At 40.5% G+C, this 25,080-nt stretch overlaps 1 protein-coding gene across 1 annotated transcript in view; it reads left to right on the top strand.

The window, feature by feature from the left end:
* The window catches only part of CWH43 (cell wall biogenesis 43 C-terminal homolog), a 48,374-nt gene that overhangs the window by 12,962 nt on the left and 10,332 nt on the right, over positions 1-25,080 (top strand). The window contains 9 exon segments of the mRNA XM_029234708.1: positions 1,386-1,474; positions 6,166-6,423; positions 8,757-8,882; positions 13,761-13,840; positions 15,642-15,747; positions 16,807-16,942; positions 19,246-19,331; positions 19,334-19,391; positions 24,516-24,654. Of these exon segments, the coding sequence (XP_029090541.1) occupies positions 1,386-1,474; positions 6,166-6,423; positions 8,757-8,882; positions 13,761-13,840; positions 15,642-15,747; positions 16,807-16,942; positions 19,246-19,331; positions 19,334-19,391; positions 24,516-24,654 (1,078 nt within the window).

The following is a 25,080-nucleotide window of genomic DNA, read 5'->3' as shown; positions in this document are numbered from 1 at the left end:
CTTAGCCACATGTTCCAACTTCCCATTAGCCCACCCCAGCACTCCCGACCCCCAAACTCTCCCTCTTTTGTAGTCTTCTACCTTTTAATATCCTGTATTATTTTCTAACTGTGTTTATTGTCTGGCCCTCTCCCCCACTGGAATGTGAGCGCATGAAGGAAAGGGATCTTTGTTCACTGACGCATCCCAAGCCCCTAGAACAGAGCCTGGCACACAGTAGGTCCTCTGTGGATGACTTGGGGATAGACAATGATCCACAGTGTCCTCGCCAGCCTTTTCTCTCTTCTGTAGACCCAGGACCACCCTTAACCTTAGAAGGTGGGGATAGGCAGGAGAGCGGCTGAGAGCCTCACTCCAGAGCTGGAGGGGCTTTTTCGGATTCTTAGTCCTATGTGGGCGACTGTGTACCATCTGTGGCAGGTTTCTTAGTGCTCTTTCCCCCAGTGTCGTCCTCTGCAAAATGGGGATAAGTATCGCATTTACCTACAGACTTGTGGGTGTTAGATGAGCTAATATATGTAAAAATCTTCCAACAGTGCCTGGTATGTAGTAAGTACTATGTTTTTTAGTTTATTTATATTACAGCTGTTTTACTGAGTGCCATGTTGTAGCTTTTATTGCTGCTGGATTTTCCCCTAAAGTTTAAATTCTTTTTTTTCCCTCCTCCTCCAAGTTTTTGCCAAAGTAGCAAAAGAATGAAATAGTTTGTGGTTGTTTTTAAAAACACACAACTATTTTTTTTTCCGTTTTATTTTTTTTGGTTTTTTTTTTTTTTTTTTTTTTTTTTGCGTTATGCGGGCCTCTCACTGTTGTGGCCTCTCCCGTTGCGGACCGGACGCGCAGGCCCAGCGGTCATGGCTCACGGGCCCAGCCGCTCCACGGCATGTGGTATCTTCCTGGACCGGGGCACGAACCCGTCTCCCCTGCATCGGCAGGTGGACTCTCGACCACTGCGCCACCAGGGAAGCCCAGGCAGAGACTATTGATAAAAGCAGAACTGAGGTTGAGAAAAGAGTGAAAAGAGACACGCTAAATAGAAACTATTCCCAGTGTCTTTTTCTTTTTATCTTTGGCAGAGTCATTTAAAATGTCACGTGGCCAGTATGAACTATAATTTAATAGTCTGAGAAAACTCAGTTACTGTGTTTACACTGACCATGAAGGACTGCAGATATCGTTTATCTCAAGTCAGAGGTGCTTTTATGTCAGTGTTCTGAATGTATATAATATTGGTTCCCAGTGGGCTTTCATTATCTCACTGGTTGTTTCACACTCATATTATCTCTTGGATGTGCCTAGAGGTAGGAGATACATACCTGTTTTATATTTGGGACAATGGAGTAGTAACAATGTCAGATGTCCTATAACGTGTCATTTTTTTACAGAGGTGCAGTTCTGCTGGGCTTGGCGAGTGGATTGATGCTTTCGCCTTGTTCGTGGTTTCCTGGTTCCAGTTTAACCTGGTGGATGACAGGTGTGTGGTTTCCCTACAGAAATGCTTCGTTGTCCAGTTTACTTGCAGTTGTCCAATTTACTCCATGTGCCCCTGGAGTGGAAGGAGACGACCATACAACGTGTGCTGTTGCCCGGTGGGATAGTCTCACCAAGTGCAGCCACTAAAACGCAGATGTCACCACGATTACCAGTGACTACTGGTTCCAGGTCCCTGCTTTCTCCTCCTTCACTTTCCCTCTCCTCCTTATCTGTCTTATCCCCCGGCTGTGCTGATGTACTCTCCCCCGCCTCCTAAATGACTTATCCAGGCACAGATGTCAGGAACAGTTTCACTGACAGTCTGCCGAGATGGAGGGTCAGACATTGCCACTTTGCCAGACCTCTTCCCCTCTCCAAGCGCTTCTCTGTTTTCAGGAATACCTTCCTTTGGGACTCGATAATGAAGCTCACTTTCCCTTTCTCTTTTGTGTGTAACAGTATTGGCCCTCCTCTACCCAGCCTTGGGGTCCATATTTGCTTATTCAAAGGCTTGGACCCTCTCTGCTCATTCACACCCTTCAGGAATATAGAATATCAATGGAGACTATCATATTTCTGGAGCAATTTACTTATTTTTATGATTATGACCATTTCATTACTGTGACTGAAACTGAATTATGCCACTCTGCTCCCTTCCCCTTAAAAGGCAGGAATGGTGAGAGTCAATTTTAGTGTTAAATAAAAAAATTCCCGCTCTGTGACAGGGCAAATACTATGTTTGGTTTCTGTGAGATGTCCTTATACATTTTAATTAAGCAGGTGATTCAGAGTTTTGTACTAGAGGCTGGGCATGGGTTTCTGAGACTACACGTAACGGTAATGGAAGATGAGGGTTAAATAACCTCGTAGGTACGTTTCTGTGCACCCTCAGTGCCATCATCCTTGCATGAAGACGTGTATGTCATCCAAATAGGCTGCTTAATTCCTAAGGTTAACCAGGTCCTCATCCTCCTGGAGCTGTGTGAGCAAACGGTTGCGGTCATGTTGAGCTGTTTTTACTTGCTTGTTTATTTTCGGGTAGACATTCCATATGGGGATGCTTGTGTGAATATAATGTAGGAGGAAACTTTCTTCTCATCAGAGAAATGCCTCCTGAGATTCCGCACAAAAATGGCCAGGTAACTTTGTAAATGTGGAGTGTGTAGTGAGCATATATAGCTTCTTAATCTCTATGCAATTAGGAAAATGAACATGAAATACATTGAAAGTTGCGCAGCATTTATATCATGCCTTTTCTTATGGAATAGGAGCAGAAGGCTTATTGGGCAGGTAATTAGCAGCTTCATTTCAAACATGGGAACACTGAGGTCCACAGAAACATAAACTTAAAGAACAGAAAAGCTGTGAACTTGTTGTTTTATGCTTATGCTTATTTCCCCAGATAAGTAAACATAGCCTCCAGAGTTAAACCTAATTTAGTTTGACTGTCTCTCTGAAGTATGAAATAAAAGGCCCTAGGGGCAAGCAGATTTAGGGCTTCTAATGGGCTGTTTGCAGTAGAGAGGAAAGCAGGGCCGTAATTTGTGAGCTCCATCTCCCTCTCTGATGGTCTCCTCACCTGAATTAAGTAGGAGCTCACAATTATCTAGAGATGGTGCCCACTTTTCACTGTGATTCGTCTCTGGAAAACACCTCATAAAGCAGAATGCAGAAAAAGAAATCATATTTTTTCATTGTACAGTTAAAGTCCCAACTGGGTCCCAGTATGAAATTAATTATGGAAGTGACCAATAGAATTTCCCAAATGCAAAGATACAGGAACTTTAGATCTTGATGGCGATTAAATTAGTAAAATCAAAGTTCTATTTAAAAAGACATAAATGTACTAAATGCACTGATAGGACCCCAGTGTACTATACAGTGTGCTTACAGTTTTATTGTATGAGAAACTTGATCTGTTTAAAGTGAACATGTTACTATAAATATCATTGGAATATTCAATTACCATGAATTCTGCTTGGTGTCTTAGATGTTGTAAAGATCTGTGGGGGATTATTTGGGAGGACTCAGTCTCAAACAAAAAATGGTTAAGCTGTATAGTTAAGAGAAAAAGGTAAAGTAACGGTGCATCGTATGCTACCACTGGTGTACAAAAAGGGAAATGCACACACATGCATTTTTCTTCCTGTGCACAGACTATCTCTGGGAGGATGCAGAAGAAAATGCTAACATTGTTGGCCTTCGCTAGGGGAACTAATAGGTGACAGGGGACAGAGGGACCCTTTTTACCTTTCAGAGTTTGGATTGAATTTATAATCTATTTAAAAGTACAATTTTAGGGGTTTCCCTGGTGGCGCAGTGGTTAAGAATCCACCTGCCAATGCAGGGGACGTGGGTTCGAGCCCTGGTCGGGGAAGATCCCACATGCCACGGAGCAACTAAGCCCGTGCACCACAACTACTGAGCCTGCGCTCTAGATCCTGCGAGCCACAACTACTGAGCCCACGCGCCACAACTACTGAAGCCCACGTGCCTACAGCCTGTGCTCCACAACAAGAGAAGCCACTGCGATGAGAAGCCCGTGCACCTCACCGAAGAGTAGCCACCGCTCGTGGCAACTAGAGAAAGCTCGTGTGCAGCAACAAAGACCCAACGCAGCCAAAAATTTAAAAAAAAAAAAAAAAAAGTACAGTTTTAGTGGATTTAAAAATATGTAGCCTGTTTAAAAATAGAAACTAAATTAAAAATGAAAGTGGTAACAGTCGAGGGAAATTTGAAGAGATGTTTTCTTTCCCTTCAGATAATTCTTTGTAGTAAGACAGACACAACAAAGTCATTTTGATATCTTTAGATTAAAATATCAAACTAGGACTCATTCTTTTGAAAAATAGTCATTATAAGCTGGTAAACAGGAAAAATTCCCTCTCCCTAATAATCAAATAAATGAAAATCAAAATATGCTATGACTTAATCATTAATTTGGTAAAGATTTTTAAAAAGAAATGCTTTTGGCAGGATTCAAAAGGCTCACCTTTTGGACTTCTGGCAGGGTTTCTGGAGGAAGTGAGAACTGGTATAACTTCCCGGGAAGGCAGTTGACCACAAGTATTGACTCTTTAAAATGCTTTTGCCTCTTGACATAGTAGTTGTACGTCTAAGAATCTTTTTAAGAATTATTTTAAGGAAATAATCAGAGATGTAGTAAGAGATTAATTGACAAAGAAAGATGTTCCTCACAGTGTCAGAAGCTTCCTAAATGGCCAAGAATAGGAAAATGGTTGCTTATTTTTGTGTGTATTTATCCAGTGCAAGAGTGTACGTACATAAACATGTTTTAGAAGAAAAACATTAATAACACGGAAAACATGTTCTTGATATAATGTCCCACAAAAAGCAGAATATAATCCTCAATATGTGGTACAATTCCATTTATGTAAAAATACTTCTTCATATACACAGAAAAAGACATAGGGGAAATACATAGGAGTATTAGCTGGGATCATCTCATCTCAGTCCTAGGTGATCCTTAATTGCTTGTTCACAGTTCTGTATTTTTTAAATTTCTGCAGTGAATAGGCATTATGTTTGTTCATTTCAAAATGAAAAAAAACTTTTGTCATTAAAATAATTGTTGTTGGATCTAAGATTTTGAAGGTCTAACTATGGAGTTAAAATCTGTGGGTTGTTTTTGAAGTGGGGAGGAATAGGCAGTCACATGGCATTGTCCTGTGATGGTGCAAGTAGAACTTACTGACGGGTGAGCGCCATGGGGCACTAAGAAGCTGGCTGGATCCTCTTCCCGGGGTTCTTGCCGCAAGCAGTGTGGAGGCTGCTGTAGACATACTTGAAGGGTGGCTCACTGTTATACAACATTGACTGAAATGTCCAATGTCTAGAGGATGTCATATTCTCTGCAAAGGTGTTATATTGATGGCTCCAAAATGGGGTGCTGTAAGCCCCTGCTGTGCTGCTGTCTCAAAGCGGATTTCATAGGACTATGGAGAAATGTTATATTCCCTCAGATTTGGCTCAACGAATTAGCAAACATTTACTAAGTGCCTGCTGTGGACCAGGCAGATTGCACAGCCCCCAGCACCTCCGAGGCTGTTGTGTGAATGAATGAACTGCCTGCAGAACTGTAAAGCAGTGAGCCTACAAATGCCGTCTCAGTCACATCTTTGGGGGGGCTGTGGGGTTGGTAAAGTCAACTTATATATTGTGGGACGAGGGGCAACATTTAAACTCCTTTAGAAAGTTTCTTAAAAAAAATGTTCTACAAACATGACTCTCCATGTTTTCTAATGTCCTAGATCTGGCTGGTTAAATTAAATTAACAAATTTTGGTATTACAGGTAATTTCCTTTTTTTTTCCCCAGTGTTTGCTATGAAGATCTTAACACAAATAAACTAAAAATGCCTTCTTCTCTCCTGCTGTTCTTCCTGAAGAAATAGCACTGGACTGAGATTTACTGGACCCACATTCCACCTCCAGTTGTGCAAGTAACTAGCTGCATGACCTTGAGCAAAGCATGTTAACCTTGCCAAGACCTTAGTTTCTCACCAGTCTAGAAACTGAACCAGAATGGCCCTAAGGTCCCTTCTGGCTCTAAATAGCTATAAATCGGTCATCCTATATAAGTTTATTATTCCTTTTTTTTTTTTTTAAGAAAATGGAAGAGACTATTACTACTTTCCTGTCTGATTGTTTTTCTTTCTCTCTCTCACAAACAGGAGCGACATCGGCTGTGGGTCTCCTTTACCTGCCCACGTGGGCAGCCGCTCTCTCTGGCTGTGTGCTCGCCCTCTTCACGGCGTCCATGTGGCCTCAAGTGCTTGGACACCTTATCAGCTCAGGGTCAGGCCCTGGGAAAGCCATGACCACTGCCATGATATTTTATCTTCTAGAAATATTTTTCTGTGCATGGTGCACAACTTTTAAATTTGTCCCAGGAGGTGTGTACGCTAGAGAAAGATCTGATGTGCTTTTGGGTGAGTACATGTGAAAGGTCTGGATTCAAGTAACTACTCAAAGATCCCCTTCAGGACTGACTAGGATTTAGCACTTTACACGACTGATTAAGATAAATAGGATGATCTTGCTTTTCTTATTGAAATAGACCCTCTTGGTTAAAAAAAAAACCTGGAGGAATGTCTAAATTACTATTTAAAAGAAATTTCTTAATTCATTAATGAGTTTCAGTAATATTACTGCAAAGGCCTTGGAAGTGAGTAGCTGTGAAAAAAACAAGTTTAATCCATAATAAGTTATAAAAAGGTCCCCGTAACCCCATATTATATGATACGTAAGGAGAAAATATGATCATGGTGCTCACATTGCTATTTTGGTGGTAGGCTTGTAAATATATATGGGAAGTGTGATTTTTTTGGTTCCCTTGAATTTTATGTATGGTTTTTATTTACCCTCTTTTTACCAAAAGATTTTTTCATATGTGAATCTTAGTGTAAATGGTAAATTCTCAAACCATAGAGTACATATCTTCCATTTCAGTGGTTATGAACTTATGTACCAAAATTCAAATAGCATAAACTTAGTTCAGTTTAATATTTCAGAAATTGTCTTCTGGCAATAGTGAAATTACTGATGTGTACCAAGCAGATACAGATCAAATATTGCCTGTCGTTTTAGTTTAAGTAAAACATGTCCAAAGCCTCCAGGATAAAATCTTTGAAAAACTGAGGAGACAAAACATGTTAATAGGGGATTCAGTTCTTGTTTGCTCAGACATTTTTCCATTTGTTCACTTACTCATTAAAAGATTATTGTGCACCTGCTATGGTCCAGGCACAGTGCCAGGTGTAGGGGATTTAAGAGACATAGGGTCCTACCCACCTGGAGCTTCCGTGTAGTGGGAGAGATACCACACATCAGATTAGACAAATTCTTAGGGGGTTACAGCTGGGGTAAGTGCTGCACAAAAGTCTGGGCTTCTACTTATGTTCGTCTGCAGTTCCCCCTTGTGCCCTTGGAATATATCCAATCACCCTGTACATTTTCACATAAACTTTTCTCCTCTGTGAGCTAGACATCTGTCAGGACAGGCTGATTTGGAAGAGGTATTTTTCAATTATGTGAGATATTTTTAAAAACTTTTGAGGATTTGCTATTTCTGGTGGGACATCCAGGCTGTCAGCTGATCAGAGACATACATCGCTGCATTTCCTCTGTGATAATCTCGGCTTTGCGAACTTTGTATTTCTTCTGATTTCTTTCAGGTGTGTGTGTACTCTCTCCTGTTCTATCTTCCTATCCAATGCCCTGCTTTTTTCCTACTCCAGCTTGTTTGGGGGTCTGCCATGTGGAGCAAATGAATGAAAGTAAGAGCCATTCTAAGCATATATTTCTTTCTTTAGAATGTTATGAATGAAGGGTGTTTTTAGTTCCTTCTCGCTACTTAATGGAATTGCAGAAATCGTGCTTTATTCCAGCTTCAAACAACTAAGAATTCTTTTTAGTAAGAGTGACATTATGTCGATAAGGCCACAAAAACTAAGGAACATTAGTAATGTTCAGAGTAGCTTTGAATAATGATTGAAAAGAATCTGTATTAGATCAGAAACTAGATATAAATGTATTGTCTAGGTTTCTCCTGCTATTTCCTGGAAATTGCACATAACTCTTTTTTTTTTAGCCTTCCACCTAAGCATAACTTTTACTTGACATTCTCTAATTTATATATTGTTCAACCATACCTCTGTTTCCATTCTCATATACAACGTTAGAAGTATGTAGGCTTCACGTGTAAGCTACATTGGAATGCACCCCAGTTAAGCTCATCTTTCTTGACCCAGTGTGAGTTCCAGCATGCATCCTCTGTGTGGACCCACAATCCAGGCCAGAACTGTTGCCACAAACACTGCCGTATTAAGAACCTACAAATCCTCGTCTTGTGCTCCTCAACTCGGTGCCTGTGGTCCCTTCAGTGGAGAAGACTGAGTCCCTAAGGCAGTCCAGAAGGCTGCTTTCTCTTCTCCCCACCCTTCCCTGCATGACCAACAGTCAGTGACTGACACTATTACCAACCTAACAACTAGGAAACACTCAGGAAATTCAAAGAAACCCCTCATCAGAAAAAGTTTGGGTTTTTTTAATGTAAAGCATAATTTCTAGAACCCTACCTGATTTCTTATGATCATCCTAATTATCAAAAGTAATACTGGAGCAATTACTTAGGTACTGAAATAACTCAGTAACTGATTTTTCAGGATATGTCCATTTAAATGAAATCGAGGCTCCTGGAATTTACCATTAGAAGGACTTTTGGATTAGAATGTAATATATTCATCTTTCTTTTTTTTAACAGTGACAGTGATGCTAATTATTGGACTGAATATGCTATTTGGTCCCAAGAAAAGCCTTGATTTTCATCTTCAAACAAAAAACAGTCCTAAAATGCTTTTCAGAGAGAGTGGAAAATACATGAAACTTGGTGAGTATAGTTTTGCTTCCTTTTTAAAAGCATTTTATTATCATATATGGCCTTTATTATGTTGAGGTTCCTGGACTTCAGACTATACTACAAAGCTACAGTAATCCAGACAGTATGGGGACTTCCCTGGTGGTGCAGTGGTTAAGAATCCGTCTGCCAACGCAGGGGACACAGGTTCGAGCCCTGGTCTGGGAAGATCCCACATGCCGCGGAGCAACTAAGCCCGTGAGCTACAACTACTGAGCCTGCACTCTAGAGCCTGCGAGCCACAACCACTGAGCCTGCGTGCCACAACTACTGATGCCCGCGTGCCTAGAGCCCGTGCTCTGCAACGAGAAGCCACCGCAATGAGAAGCCTGTGCACTGCAACAAAGAGCAGCCCCATCTTTGCAACTAGAGAAAACCCACACACAGCAACAAAGACCCAGTGCAGCCAAAAACAAATAAAATTTGAAAACAAAAACAAAGAAAACTCTAAAAAAAAAAAAAGACAATATAGTACTGGCACACACAAAAAACTATAGATCAATGGAACAGGATAGAAAGCTCAGAGATAAACCCACGCACATATGGTCACCTTATCTTTGATAAAGGAGGCAAGAGTATACAATGGAGAAAAGACAGCCTCTTCAATAAGTGGTGCTGGGAAAACTGGACAGCTACATGTAAAAGAATGAAATTAGAACACTTCCTAACACGATACACAAAAATAAACTCAAAATGGATTAAAGACCTAAATGTAAGGCCAGACACTATAAAACACTTAGAGGAAAACATAAGCAGAACACTCTTATGACATAAATCACAGCAAGATCCTTTTTGACCCACCTCCTAGAGAAATGGAAATAAAAACAAAAATAAACAAATGGGACCTAATGAAACTTAAAAGCTTTTGCACAGCAAAGGCAACCATAAACAAGACGAAAAGACAACCCTCAGAATGGGAGAAAATATTTGCAAATGAAGCAACTGACAAAGGATTAATCTCCAAAATTTACAAGCAGCTCAATATCAAAAAACCAAACAACCCAATCCAAAAATGGGCAGAAGACCTAAATATACATTTCTCCAACAAACACATGAAAAGATGCTCAACATCACAAATCATTAGAGAAAAGCAAAGCAAAACTACAATGAGGTATCACCTCACACCAGTCAGAATGGCCATCATCAAAAAATCTACAGACAATAAATGCTGGAGAGGGTGTGGAGAAAAGTGAACCCTCTTGCACTCTTGGTGGGAATGTAAGTAAAAGAAGTGAAATTGAGTTATTTGTAGTGAGATGGATGGACCTAGAGTCTGTCATAAAGAGTGAAGTAAGTGAGAAAGAGAAAAACAAATACCGTATGCTAACACATATATATGGAATCTAAAAAAAAAAGAAAAAAAAGGTTATGATGAACCTAAGGGCAGGACAGGAATAAAGACACAGATGTAGAGAATGGACTTGAGGACGTGGAGGGGGGAAGTGTAAGCTGGGACGAAGAGAGAGTGGTATTGACATATATACACTACCAAATGTAAAATAGATAGCTAGTGGGAAGCAGCTGCATAGCACAGGGAGATCAGCTTGATGCTTTGTGACCACCTAGAGGGGTGGGGTAGGGAGGGTGGGAGGGAGATGCAAGAGGGAGGGGATATGGGGATATACATATGCAGATAGCTGATTCACTTTGTTATTCAGCAGAAACTAATACAACACTGTAAAGCAATTATACTCCAATAAAGATGTTAAAAAAAAGCACTTTATTATGAAACATAAATTTTCAGACACATGAGATTAAAGAGTATGATGAACTCTCATGTACCCTTAAACCAGTTCCAACAATTATTAACATTTGCTAATGTTGTTAATACCTATCTTACATCTTACAGTAAAATACTTTAAAGCAAATCTCTGATATTGTGTTTTTTCAACCATAAATACTCTGTATTCGTTTTGTTTCACTTCTAATGTAGATTTAACAGGTAGGATTTCCAAAATATTTTGTTGTAATAGTTGAGGCCATTTATTTCATTTCTTGTTCTTTTTTTGGAAGATTTAATATGTTAATGTTTGGAATATTGATGAGCTGGAAACTCAGGCATGAAATTAGTTTGCTATTCAGTCTGGCTCATCTCAAAATATACTAGATTTTAAATAAAAATGTTTATTGAATGTGTAACATTTGCAGATAGTGTATTAGGATACAACATATACTGCACAACTCCATAGCAGTATATAGAATACAAAGATATATAAAGTCTGGTCTCTACTGTCAATGACTTGATGCTTTACTGGAGAAGACAGAATCTTATGGTGTAAAGAGCTAAAAAACAATTGAGAAGCTAAATAAAATTTTAATATATTTCTAAAGGAAATGTCAGGAAGCAGTAAGATCATTATATAAACACTTTCATATATGTTCCATCCTAATTTGAAAAAGTTATATTAAAATTTAGGGGAAAAATTTAAATTTAGGTGTTTTTTGGGGTTTTTTTGTATGTATTCTTATACTTTAGGTTTGTCCCTTGAAATCAGGATCTGGCGGCTTTTGTTTGTTTTTAGTCCTGATAATCTTTGTCTTTATTCTTACCATTATTATTAAATTATTTAATTCATTCATCAAATTGAGGCACTTGAAACAACTTATTCACAAAGTTGTTTAGATAGCTTTGTATGATTTTCCAAAACAAGCTTTGTTTTTTGGGGCCCATTTTTGGTTCACAGCAGAATTGAGCAGAAAGTACAGAGATTTCCCATAGGACCCTCTGAGCCCACTTATACACAGCCTTCCCTGCTAGTGACATGCCCTACCACAACTGATGAACCTACAACGAAACAGGACTATCACCCAAAGCCCTTTGTTTACATTAGGACTCATTCTTTTTTTTTTTTTTTTGCGGTACGCGGGCCTCTCACTGTTGTGGCCTCTCCCGTTGCAGAACACAGGCTCCGAACGCGCAGGCTGAGCGGCCATGGCTCACGGGCCCAGCTGCTCCGCGGCATGTGGGACCTTCCCGGACCGGGCACGAACCCCGCGTCCCCTGCATCGGCAAGCGGACTCCCAACCACTGCCCCACCAGGGAAGCCCAGGACTCATTCTTGATGTTGTACATTCTGTAGTTTTTGATGAATGTATAATGATATATATCCACCATTGTAATATCATATGGCATAGTGTCACTGCCTTAAAAATCCTCTGTGCTCTGCCTGTTCATCCCTCCCTCCCCCTGCCAATGGCAATGACTGTCTGCTTTTTTTAAAAAAATTAATAGATTTTATTTTTCAGAGCAGTTTTAGGTTTACAGACAAATTGAGCAGAAAATGTGGCGTTCCCATATATCGGCTCACACTCCCACCTCCTCAGTTTCCACCATTATTAACATCTTGCATTATTGTGGTGCATTTGTTACAATTGATGAGCCAATATTGATACATTATTATTCACTAAAGTCCACAGTTTAATTAGAGTTCACTCTTTTTTTTTATGTGTTCTGTGGGTTTTGACAAATGTATAATGACATTTATCCACTATACAGTATCATACAGAATAGTTTCACTGTCGTAAACATGGTAATGTGCTCAACCAATTCATCCTTCCCTCCTTCCTCCAGACCCTGGCAACCACTGACCTTCTTACTGTCTCCATTGTTTGTTTTACTAGAATGTCAGTCTTCATCTTTTAACTTGACATGTAATTTATTTTTGTCGTGATTTCCCTTGTGTTATGGTTTATTTCCATACTCTTACTTTGCTTTTGTTTTTTCTACTTTCTCTAGGTGTATTTTTCCTCTTTTTTCTTCTTGCTTTTGCATTGACTGGGTTTTCTTTTTCCTTTTTTCTTATCCTTCTCCTCTCCACTCCTGTTTCTAGGTTGGAAATTATACCTTCAATTTCTTTTTTTCAGTAGTTGGTTATTTTTTTCTCAGAACATTAAAGATAGTATTCCCCTATCGTCTGACTTCCATTTTTTGCTTTTGAGAAGTCAGCCATCAGTGTAATCTTTGCTCTTTTGAAGATACAGTGGCTTTTCTCTCTGGCAGCATTTAAGATTTTTCTTTGTTTTGGTGTTCTGAGTTTCACTGTAATACATCTGGATGTGGATCCAGCCCCTCCCTTACTTGCGAGTGTTTGGGCTTTTTGAATCTGAAGAGTCTTTTTTTTTAATCAATTCTGGAAAATTCTCAGCATTATTTCTGCAAATATTACCTCTTTCCCTTCTCTCCTTTTTTGACTCCAGTTAGATATGTGTTGGATCTTCTTATTCTCTTCTTCATGTCCCTTAACCTCTTTCATATTCTCTACCTTTGTTTTTAAGCTGCCCCTTGTACTAATTTTCCATTAAGTTTTGTCTAATCTGCTTTTTATCTTGTCCATTGAGTTTCTAATTTTAATTGTTATAATTATCATATAATTTTATTTCTAGAAGTCTAATTTCTTTACAAATTTTCTTGCCCATTAATTTAATCTCATATTTCTTAGTTATCCCATTGAATATCCTCTTTTATTTTTCTAAACATGTTAAGCATACTTATTTTATATTCGATTCTAAAATTTTTAATATCTGAAGTATTTTGGGTTTGATTCAGCAGGGTGTTTTTGCTGTGGTTCCTGCTCATGGAGACTTGCTTTCTTGTATATTATTTCCTGTATATATTTGTGATTTATTTTTATTTTAGTTCATGGTTCTTGGAACATTTTTAGGGAAGCTTCTTTGAAACCTGAGTTTAAAGTATGGGTTATATATGCATGTCACACATGAAAATTAACCCAGGAACTAGACATTGCCCCTTTACATACAATCTCGGCCAATAAATTCAATATTTTCATAAAGTTATTTTTTTAAAAAAGAAACTTAGTTTCTTCTAAACAATTATTTCTGGTTTCTGTTTAGTTTTGTGGCTGCTTATCAGTGTGGAGTTGTTGGGATTAGGACTAAGGCATAAAACCTATGAGAAGAAATTGGGAAGAGGGGTAAGTCATTAGAAGTTTTGATATAGAATTTTATATGATATATGGCCTACAGAGCACAGAAAGGAGTTCTGACTTTTATTTTTCTTGCAGTGGAAGCCACCAGAATATTTCAAGCAGGAGCAGGAAGAAATATGATATATGTTAACTTGGCTGCTCTGTGAAGAATGGATTGTAGAGTAGAAGCAGGGAGATAAGTTATGAGGCTTTTTCAGTTGCCCAGGAGAGGGACCCTGGAAGTTTGGATGGGAGCCGTGGCCCTGGAGTTGGAGAGGAGTGGATAGACTTAGAATATATTTTGAAAGTAAAGCTGATAGGAGTTGCTGATGGATTAGATGACACTGAATGAGAAGACAGAAAGAATCAAGGACGACTTCTGTGTTTTGGCTTGAGCAACTGGATGGAGGGTGGTGGCATTTACTGACGTGGGAATAACAGGTTTTGGAGTGATGAGAGCCAGAGTTAATCATAGGTATGTAGTTATGTGAAAAGCTATAACTTGATGAATATAATCATGCTTCTCAAAGTCTCTCTTGATGGTTCTGTTCTCTTTATAGGACATTCAGTAAACTGAGTAATATTTCTTGCATAGAGATGCGATTCACACCTCACTGCTGTAGCACAATGAGCTGTTTAGGTTAAGTGGTGGCCCTCCTATGCAAAGAGGTGGTGCTTACCCTTCTCTCAGCTTGAACTTGTATGTTCCACTTTGAGTTGTTTTTTTCAGTTGTGGTGATAGAGTTGGTCTAATCTGGCCATACTCTTTCACAGGATCCCTGTTGTTGATCCGTTGGTATTAGTTTGAAATAGATGGTTAGTGTTGGGCACTGCAATCTCTGACTGGACCCATGGGCTCAAAAGAGGACTCTTCAGAGGGTGCTGTGCTCCTGAACCTTGGCCTTGCCAGCGCAGTGGGGAGCAACACCACGTATAACGCAGAGTTGGCAGACCACTCTGTAAATATGGTAAGGGACTCTGTGTACCCCTCTGTGGTCTCATTCTCTGATATCAGGGTAACCCCTTCCTGCATATGCTTGTTATCATATTCATGCATTTCTTTATATTGTTATTACACATGACACACCTCTATACAATATTGTATTTTTCCATGTTTTTAACTTTATCTAAATAACATCTGACATATATATTTTGCAACTTAATTTTTTTTTTTTTTTTTTTTTGTGGTATGTGGGCCTCTCACTGTTGTGGCCTCTCCCGTTGCGGAGCACAAGCTCCAGACGCGCAGGCTCAGCGGCCATGGCTCACGGGCCCAGCCGCTCCGTGGCATGTGGGATCTTCCCGGACCGGGGTACGAACCCGTGTCCCCTGCATCGGCAGGCGGACTCTCAACCACTTGCGCCACCAGGGAAGCCCTGCAACTTAATTTTTTATTTAAAATAATCCTGGTGAGATTCATCCATATGGAAATATGTAGCCCTAATTCATTTATTAGGGCTGTGTAGTATTCCATTTTATGTATGATCATTTTTTTATTCATTTTCCTATTTTTCCTATTGAAACAACAGCCAGGTTGTTTCTAATTTTTTGCTTTTATAAACAGTGCTTATCAGAAATATCACTTTCTAAACATTCTTCCTAACTTCCAAGCCTAAGCTAGAAATTCACAGATTATAAAATACCTACTAGTAAATATCTCCTTATTATTATGCATTAGCTGTGGGCAGATGCCTAAAAAATATCCTTTGCTGAAATATGAATTTTGGTGGAGAGAGGTGGAGAAGAGTGGATCACTGAAACTGCCATTGTTCATTCATCCTAAATTATCATTAAAACAATTCCTCAGGCACTAGCCACAGAGGTCTCTGCCGCCATCTGGCCTTTCAGGTTTGGCTTTGACAGTGAAGGATGGTCTAATTTAGAAAGATCAGCTCAACTGCTCAGTCAAACAGGTAAGTCTTACTGAAATTATTTCCAGTTTTTGAGAAACTCCTACTGTTATGTTTATTTTGAGCAAGATCATAAGTAATAGGAGGAGGGTTTGCTGGGTCACAAACTAATCTCTTAAAAGGGCTTTACTTTGGTGGGCGGCTCAGGAGGATTAAGCTTCTGTAACCACATCTGTGTTTGCTTGAGAGCAATTAATTCAGTTGATTCTGAACAAAGTCTCCTACTGGGTATCTGCAGGAGAATCTTGTCATGCCTTTGCTCTTGGAAATGCCCCTGCTAGTGACTCCTGTCACTTGGGAACCCACTGTTGGGGACCAGAAAATTGTCAGATGAAAAGGCAGAATGGGTTGGAGTGATACTCATTTGCAAAGCAAATTGCTTTCTAGAGCCTGAGGGCCAATTTTATTTGTTTCTGTGCCCTGGGGTACTCATCTTTGGATGAAGCATCCTTTAAAATATGTGGGTGTTTTGTTCTTAGATCAACTACATGGAGAATGGAGCAAGGGATTTAAAGGGCTAAACTGTTCTAGTTATTCCTAATGATAAGCATGTCTCCTGAGAAATAGCTGAGGGTCTGTATGATTCTAATGCCATTAAGAAATTTCTCTGGCCCTTAGTCCTTTAGTCCTGATTACAGGCCTCTGGGGCACATCTGACCAGGGTATCTGAATAAACTTACTTCTGTGTCAGTACAATGGAGATGTTTGCCCAGGAATAAAACACTACTGTATACTCTATTGTTTCTGAACATAAATTGGATATTTGAGAAAGGTATTAAGCTTATTTGAAATTTGGGGAATGATGTTAATATTTGAAAATTTACAAGTTATGTTTTTATCCTTTCCTACATTTCTTCAAGGTGTCCCATGTTTTAATTACATTCAAAATATGGTAAAAAAAATTTTACAGCTCAGATTTGAACCAGTTCACTTTAGTAACTCATTAGGAATTACTTTGGTTTTTGATTTACGAGTAAAGGCAGGGGATTAAAGAATCAAGTTTTGCTAATTGTTTTCACATTGCTATGGTTAATCACCATGTGCTTTTTTTTTTCTGAACAGGTGCAGATTTCATAACAATTTTGGAGAGCGATGCTTCTAAGCCCTATATTGGGAACAATGACCTGACCATGTGGTTAAGGGAGAAGCTGGGTTTCTATACCGACTTTGGTCCAAGCGCAAGGGGTCACACTTGCGGGTGAGTGTCCCTTCGGAATTAATCCCAAACATATCCCTGAAAGACTAGGCAGCATGGGCTTGGAGTGGAAAGTTGATATTGTTATACCTTAGTCCTATGAATATGTCCCAGTGATGCTTCTTGGAGGATGAGGAGGTGCTGAAGATATGCATCTTCCATCCTGTTTTAATGGCTTCCCTTTTGCTGGATACTTTCCGTTCTTCACTCTTATAAACCATTTAGTGTAGGAGCTGAGGTTACAGCACTAAATGTGTCTGTCCTGGACGCTGTCCTCATGGAGTTACATTATAGTGTGAAGAGACGGAAAATAATCATGGACACACAGAAATAAATAATTTGAAACAATGGTAAGTGCTGTGTAGAAAAGGAGAGCGGCTGGGTGGGCAGGGCAGCAGGGGATGCTGCTGTAGGTAGCGTGGTCAGGAAGGTCTCTCTGCCGACCTCATGATGGGGAGGACCCAGGACCCACTGTGCGAGGAGCCAGTGTAAAGACTTGAGGCCAGGTCAGTCTTGGTGTGCCGGAGCACAGGGTTTGAGGGGGAACTAGTAAGAAAGGAGGTCAAAGGTGGGCCCCTGATCTTACAGGGTCCCATGCTTAGCACTGATTTAATTCAGTTTTTTTTAAAATAAATTTATTTATTTAATTTTATTTATTTTTGGCTGTGTCGGGTCCTTGTTGCTGCACGCGGGCTTTTCTCTAGTTGCGGCGAGCTGGGGCTACTCTTCGTTGTGGTGCGTGGGCTTCTCATTGCAGTGGCTTCTCTTGCTATGGAGCACAGGCTCTAGGCACGTGGGCTTTAGTAGTTGTGGCTCACGGGCTCTAGAGCGCAGGCTCAGTAGTTGTGGCGCACGGGCTTAGTTGCTCCGTGGCACATGGGATCTTCCCGGACCAGGGCTCGAACCCATGTCCCCTGCATTGGCAGGCGGATTCTTAACCACTGTGCCACCACGGAAGCCCTTTAATTCAGTTTTGATAGGAAACCACTGGAGGATTGTAAACACGGGAGCGATCTGATCTGATTTACATTTTTGAAAGATCATTCCGGCTGTTCCTAGAAAAACAGATTGTCGGGGGCAGGAGTGGGAGCAGGGAGACAGGTGATGAGGTAGAGGCATTAGCACAGGTGAGAAATGACAGTGGGAGGCGTGGAGATGGAGAGAAGGGGTCAAACTCAGGAGCTATCTTGGAGCAGGGCTGACAGGACTTCCTGATGGTTTAGATATCGGGGCTGGAAGTGACAAGGATAGCACCAGGGTGTTTTACCTGAGTCCCTGATAGGATGATGCCCTTTAATGGGACAGGAATGACCAGGTGAGCATCAGGATTGTGCTAAACTGAAGATGCCCCTGGACGGTCAAGTGACGTCCATAGGTGCTGTGTGCAGCCTGGAGGGCCGAGTGGGACAGCACAGGCTGGGCCTGTGCATTCAGGGATCATCACTGTAGGCATGGTTCTGTCAGAAGAACTTCAGGAGGCCGGACGGTGCGCCCAGCCTGAGGTCTGAGCTCTGATCATCCTTTCCATATGTAGCTCTTTGACTTAGAGTGAGGCGGAACGGGTTTTCCTGTCTTTATCGGACCATTTGTAATTTCTCATTTTGTAAATTGTTGCACTGTGTCCTGGCTGGCAAGGTCATACATTCTCAAATGCGTTGATTAATATTAGAATTGTTTATGCAGATAAGTTGCCAGAGTAACAGTGCTAGTAAAATGGAGTTTGTGTATCCTAATTCTGCCCTTTTCGTGTTTCCATAGCACTTATTATTTTTTTATTAATTAATTAATTTATTTTTGCTGTGCTGGGTCTTCGTTTCTGTGCGAGGGCTTTCTCTAGTTGTGGCAAGCGGGGGCCACTCTTCATCGCGGTGCGTGGTCCTTTCACTATCACGGCCTCTCTTGTTGCGGAGCACAGGCTCCAGACGTGTAGGCTCAGTAATTGTGGCTCACGGGCCCAGTTGCTCCGTGGCATGTGGGATCCTCCCAGACCAGGGCTCGAACCCATGTCCCCTGCATTGGCAGGCAGACCCTCAACCACTGCGCCACCAGGGAAGCCCTCCATAGCACTTATTAAACAGAGTTGATAGTGTTGTTCTTGGTGACACAGTGAGACGTGCTGAATAGCCCAGATGCAATGAACAGTCCGGCAGACTGCCCCATACCTCTCCGCCACATTATTGCTCTCAGTGCCCCTCAGTGGGATGCTTGAAGTGTGCACATCCCTCTTGAACACATATTCTTAGTCCCGTTTGCATGATATGGTGGGACCAATAGTGACGCACGTGTTTCTTTCCATTGGAATACAGGATTATGGTTTTGTCAGGATACCGCATTGTGAAATCAGAGCATCACCTTCTTCCGTCACCAGAGGGCGAGATTGCACCAGCCATCACTCTGTTAACATTTCTGACAAACTGGTGGATTTTGTTGTGACCCACTTTGGGAATCATGAGTGGGTTTCTTTGGTCTTTCTTGAAGTACACAAATGCCAAGAAATATTATTAACACATTACTTTGACTTCCATGCATTGACCTTTCTTACTTTCTTCTTCTTTTTTTTTCCAAAGTATTTTACTCTGTGTTGCTGGTTTTAAAAATCAGGCATAGAGGGAGTTCCCTGGTGGCCTAGTGGTTAGAACTCTGGGCTTTCACTGCCGGGGCCCGGGTTCAATCCCTGGTCCAGGAACTGAGATCCTGCAAGCCGTGTGGCGTGGCCCCCCACCAAAAAAAAGATAAAGGAAAAAAATCAGGCATAGAAACCTTTGAGATGCAGGCAGTCCTTAACGATGGTACAAGGCAGCATGATGGCCATGTTAGCCAGCAGTTACTGAGCAGGTGCTGTGCTAAGTGCATTATTGTATTTAATCTTCATTTTGTATAACGTTGTACTATTATAGCTCCATTTTACAGATAAATAAACTAGACTGAAGGTTAGAAGACTTGTCCAACCTGGGTCACACAGCTAGGAATTAAGTAGACCCAACTCAGAGCCTACAAGTGCTTGAAACCACATGGTAAACCAGACTACGGAAAGATGAAATTCCCTTTTCCTACAGGATTACTCCAGTTGGAAGTACTGTTGGGATTTGAGAGTACTAAATAACATTTCTTTTTCCCTCATGTTTTCAGTCAACTGAGAGGTAGGCAGAGGAATCTGGCAGGAAGATCAAAATATCTCTTTTGATTCTGATAAACGTATTTGGACAACATGGCTTAAGTGTGTCCACATGGACCTGCTAATACATTCCCCCAACAATACATGATGCTGGCTCCCCCGAAGCAGCTGACCTACCTGGCAGGGGCAGAGTCTGCCCTGTCAAACTCTCCCCTTAGTGGAGAAGATAACGCAAGGAAACACCCTTTCTGCAAACCGGCAGGTTCCAGGGAGAAGAGTGAGGAAGTGTTTGAGACAAGCATGCCCAGTTTATTCTTACAAACTTAATTAATTACAAAAATCCTCCCAAGAAGTAAAGGGTGAGAGGGAGAGAGGCCAGAGATGATTTTCTGAGTCGGTTCCCCTCCAAGGAGACATGAAGAATGGGGAATGAATTTTATCCCCAAAGAATAACATTCACAACCAGTGACTTAGTACTGAATAAATCACGAATAATGCCAGCAATATGTTGTTAAAGCAAAGATAAAAGTATATAATTTATACTGTACCATACTAAACATTCTCTAATAGTAATTGAAAACACAAATGCAAAGTGCTTAGTGTTATAAAATACAGCATATGGGCCCTGTCCACATTAATGATACAAGAGGCCATAGAGCTTTACAGTGACATACAGAACATTAGAAAAACAACAAACAAAATACGGGTAGCAGACATATTCGTTTTGTTTAGGTGAAACTTACAGTATGACAGAACCCAACATTGTTGTACTGTAAGTTTCACATAAGCAAAATGAGTATGTCTGCTACCCATATTTTCCTATTACTTCCCTTTTTCTCGCAGTATTACATGGATCTGTGAAAGCGTACTTGACTGTTTTCTGAAATAAGTCAGAGCATAAGGAATATAACCCAACCATTCAAATGTAATTAATGTGAACTGTTTGCTAATCAGACTCTTGCTGGTCTTCTTAGAAATGGGAAGGGTGTTTGGAGGACGGATGGTATAGACAGTCCACATCTCTGTAAAAAGATGTTTGAAGAAACGCTTTCTGTTTTTCCCAGCAATTTTCAGGTTGCAAGTATAGACATTCAGAAATCATTCTGCTGAGCTTAAATTGCACTTGAATTGGGTTTATCTTTTAAAAAATAGGCACTTTTGTGTTTAAAGGTTGCAAGGTCTCAACCTAAGAAACAGTTGAGTATACTCCATCCTGTTTTCCTTTGCTTTTTTTCCCCTGCCCCCTGTAACTCCCTCTGACCTCTAAAATGTGAAGAATAGACTTGGGAGGGAAGAGAAGACTAAAAGATAGCCCTCAAATTGTTTGGAAAAGAGGAGGGAAGGATTACCTTTCCTAACTTTCTATTAACCACATATGTAAAGCCCTGTAGCTAACAACATACCCTTTGCTTACTACCTTACTCACTTGATTTTATAATAATGACAACCACAGCAGTAATGATAATAGCTAGCACCTGTCGAGGAGATGTGACTGTAAGGGAAGAGAAGGGAAGCAGTATAGTTTAATGGCTAAGAGCATGAAACTCCAGAACCTGGAATCAGACAATCTGGTTTGAATCCTAAGTCAAGGTGTATCCTTCACCAGATTATTTAACTCTCTTGAGCCTCAGTTTTCCCATCTGCAAATCAGGAGCGATAATCCTACTTATAGGATTCTTGAGGGAATTAAATAATATATATTATCTCATGCAAAGTATATGACTAGAGTAACTGCTCAATTAATACTGGCCATTATTATTAAAGCACATCAGACAGCTCTAAGTGTGAAGCGCATTGAGTAGCTTTAAAAAAAAGTCATTCATCAAACACGAATCAAGCATCTATTGTGTCCCAAGCACAATGCCAGGTGCAGCCTTTTCCCTTAGAGCCTTAGCTCTTGTCTCACTCTTTAGAAGCCCTGTCCACTCCCAACAAGTGACATGAGAAAGTTCATGCTTCAAATAACTTGTGAAGCCATCACTACATATTTTTGCTTGCCTTTGTTTTTATAATACTAGATAAAAAAATTCTTACTCTGAAAAAATATTTAGTGATTTTATTTTCTAGTGATTATGGCATATAAACATGAAATCATATTAGGAATGAATTACAGAATGCTTATGCATGTTATTAGCTGATTCAATGGGATTTCTAAAATTACTGATGACACAAATATCTCTTTACAACCAATAAACAGAAAATAGCAGCATTCCTTAGAAGTTACTTAGGTATACGCCGTAACTAAAATTGGTATTATTTTAGGTAATTAACTGAGCCACCAGTTAATCACCGTGTTTGTTTCTTATAACGTGCATAAATGTACAAAGAAGAAAGAGCACAGAACCTGTAGTCTGTAGTTACAGTTTTGGTTCTTTTGTAAGATAAACTCATTGAGCTCCAGTTCCCTTGTCTCTGAAAATCAGATAAAATTATTTTTTCTAGCCCACATCATAGGGCTATTGGGCCGATCAAATATCAACAGATAAGAACATAAAACGTGTTCAATCTCTCTCTTTCTCCCTGTCTCCTAATTCCTCCCCCTCCTTTCTTTATACCCATACATACATATAGGTTTTATTTTTATTATTATCACTGGATAAAATTTATCTCCTGAGAAAATGTAAAGCCAAATTCACAGATTATTTTCCGATAATATATTGCTAAAACCTATTTGAATGAAAGCTCTATCTGTGGTGCAGTGACTTTGGCATCCTCTAGATTGGATTTGAATCCCAGTTGTGTGTCAGAAGGAATAGAATTCACTGCAGACTTAATGAAGGGACTACTTACCACGATGTTGGAAGGGTCAGAGGAACAGATAAGAGATGCTAAGGTACTCAGACACTAGTAATGGTGGGGAACCAGTACCATCCTTAGGGCTGAAGGGACAGGTAGAGGAAACAGTGTTCCCAGAGCCCTGTTTGATCTGGAACCAGAAGAGGGGCCACCAGGCATGAGGAATGCAGCTCGAAGAAATACTCCAATTTCTCTCTCTTCCTACCCAAACGTCACTGGAAATTAGTAGACAAGGAAGCCCAGGAGATGAAATCTGCAGAGACCAGCCTCCAGGGCATAGAGAAGGGCTGGGAATGGATCTAGGCAAAGATGTTTAGCAAATGGTCATCCTTTTCACTCTTCTGTTTCTTGAGACATCTTTTAATAGTGCTCAGCTGTCTATACATAAGAATGGATAAGCTTAGTCCTGTCTTTTGATCCTACCTCAATGAGGTTTCTCCAGTCTTCTCAGCTCTTGGTGATCTCCCTCTATCTTCTTTTGTCATTGATTTTTCTTAACAGTCATTTATTAGCTGTCTTACTCTGTAAGTGCCTGTGTTGGTCTGCTGCCTATTTGCCTTTGGACCCATTCCCGGTTCAGCTCCCTTCCAGCTACAGATTGCAGGAAACCACATTTCCCAGAGTCTAGTGCCTTCTGTCTTCTGGGTAGGTTTCACCAATGGGATGCACTAATGCAAGGCTGGAGGGCTGGAGGAGGGGAGGAGACAGAGTACTTCTCATTCTCTCTTCTTTCTCTGTTGTCTCTGGCAGCAGCTAAGTCTCTTCTGTGGCTCCAACTCCTCCTTCAATGGCCCTGGATCCTTCTGAGTAGCCTCCTCCGTAGTACCATTTCCCATCATTTAGGACTGGCTTGTGGACTCTGGGAATATCACCTCTTCCTGTTGTCCCTCTAGCCCTAGAGGTGGTAGAGGTTTCTCACTGCTACTAAACTCTAGTTGCTTCACTGATTCCTGTTTGGCTTCCTATCACCTAGTAGCCAATCCCTTGTATTAAATTCACTTTGTTTGAAACACCTAGAGTGGTTTCAGTTTTTCTTGCTGGATCATGCAGATATGATGTCCCTATTTTTCCCCAGACAGACTGACTATAAACCCCTCAGAGTCTTGATGTACTTGCCTGATTGTCTCAGTCACACACTTATAGTGCTCAACATGATAAAAGCAGTACACTTAGCCAGTATTTGACCAGGAGAGCCAGGGAGGCTTTCAGAAACTGTTCAGTTGAAGGAGCTGAGTAGGTTAACAAACCTGGTGTGTTCTGTGAATGTTAGGATTCTCCCTTTTACCGGTACTCCTTGCTTTTTTTTTTTTTTGAACTACTAATCTTTAGCTGTAATACTGATGACCAGGTCTTAGATTATTGTTATAATTTCTTCTGATGAAAAGTTGAGCAATTGCTGTTTTTAGATATTTCTATCCACTGGACTCCAAATGATTTGTGGGGAAAGGTCATGTTGTTCTTGGTCAAGTTTGTCAGCCTGCTCAGTTGAAGCACTATAGCTGTCTTGCTCATTTGCATAACATTAAGTCCGTGTGTCCCAGTAGGAGTTATTCTGGGTTTGTGCAGTGTTTGAAGATATTCTTTGGGAACTTAGTTAGGTACCTAATATTTTTTAAAAATTGTTTTGCAAATACAGTAAAGAGGTATATTTTTGCATTTTTTCAGAGATGACCTCGATAGGAAACTTCAAGCTATTGCTGTTTCAAAACTACTGAAAAATAGCCCTGAGCAGGTGATATTTCTGGGATATATCACTTCAGCACCTGGTTCCAGAGATTATCTACAGCTCATTGAACGTGGCAATGTAAGGGTAACACAACCTTAATAGGATTTCTGATTTCTTAAATAAAGTGTTTCTTCTTCATGTTTTGAAAAACCTAACCCAACATTGTAATATGTATCCTGATTATCTACTGCTCCATGGAAAACTACCAAAAAACATACTGGCTTTAAGTAGCATTCATCTCTTTGCTCATAAATCTGCGATTTGGACAGGACTTAGTGCGGATAGCTCATCTCTGCTCCACACAGCTAGGCAGCTCACCTGGGGACTGGAGGAGCCACTTTGCAGATGACACATAAGTGGCAAGTTGGTGGGGCTGTTGACTAGGAGCTCAGCTGGGGCTTTGGCCTCAGAGTCCTGCTTCCTCTCCGTGGGATGCTTAGGCTTCTTTCCTGCGTGATGGCTGGGTTCTAAGAGTGAGTGTCCTAAGAGAACCGGGAAGAAGTT

The sequence above is a fragment of the Monodon monoceros genome, unplaced genomic scaffold (assembly GCF_005190385.1).
Source record: "Monodon monoceros isolate NGI ecotype Baffin Bay Population unplaced genomic scaffold, NGI_Narwhal_1 Super_Scaffold_20, whole genome shotgun sequence".
Lineage (NCBI taxonomy): Eukaryota > Metazoa > Chordata > Mammalia > Artiodactyla > Monodontidae > Monodon > Monodon monoceros.
The sequence above is the reverse complement of the archived record's forward strand: the minus strand, read 5'-3'. Positions and strand labels throughout refer to the sequence as shown.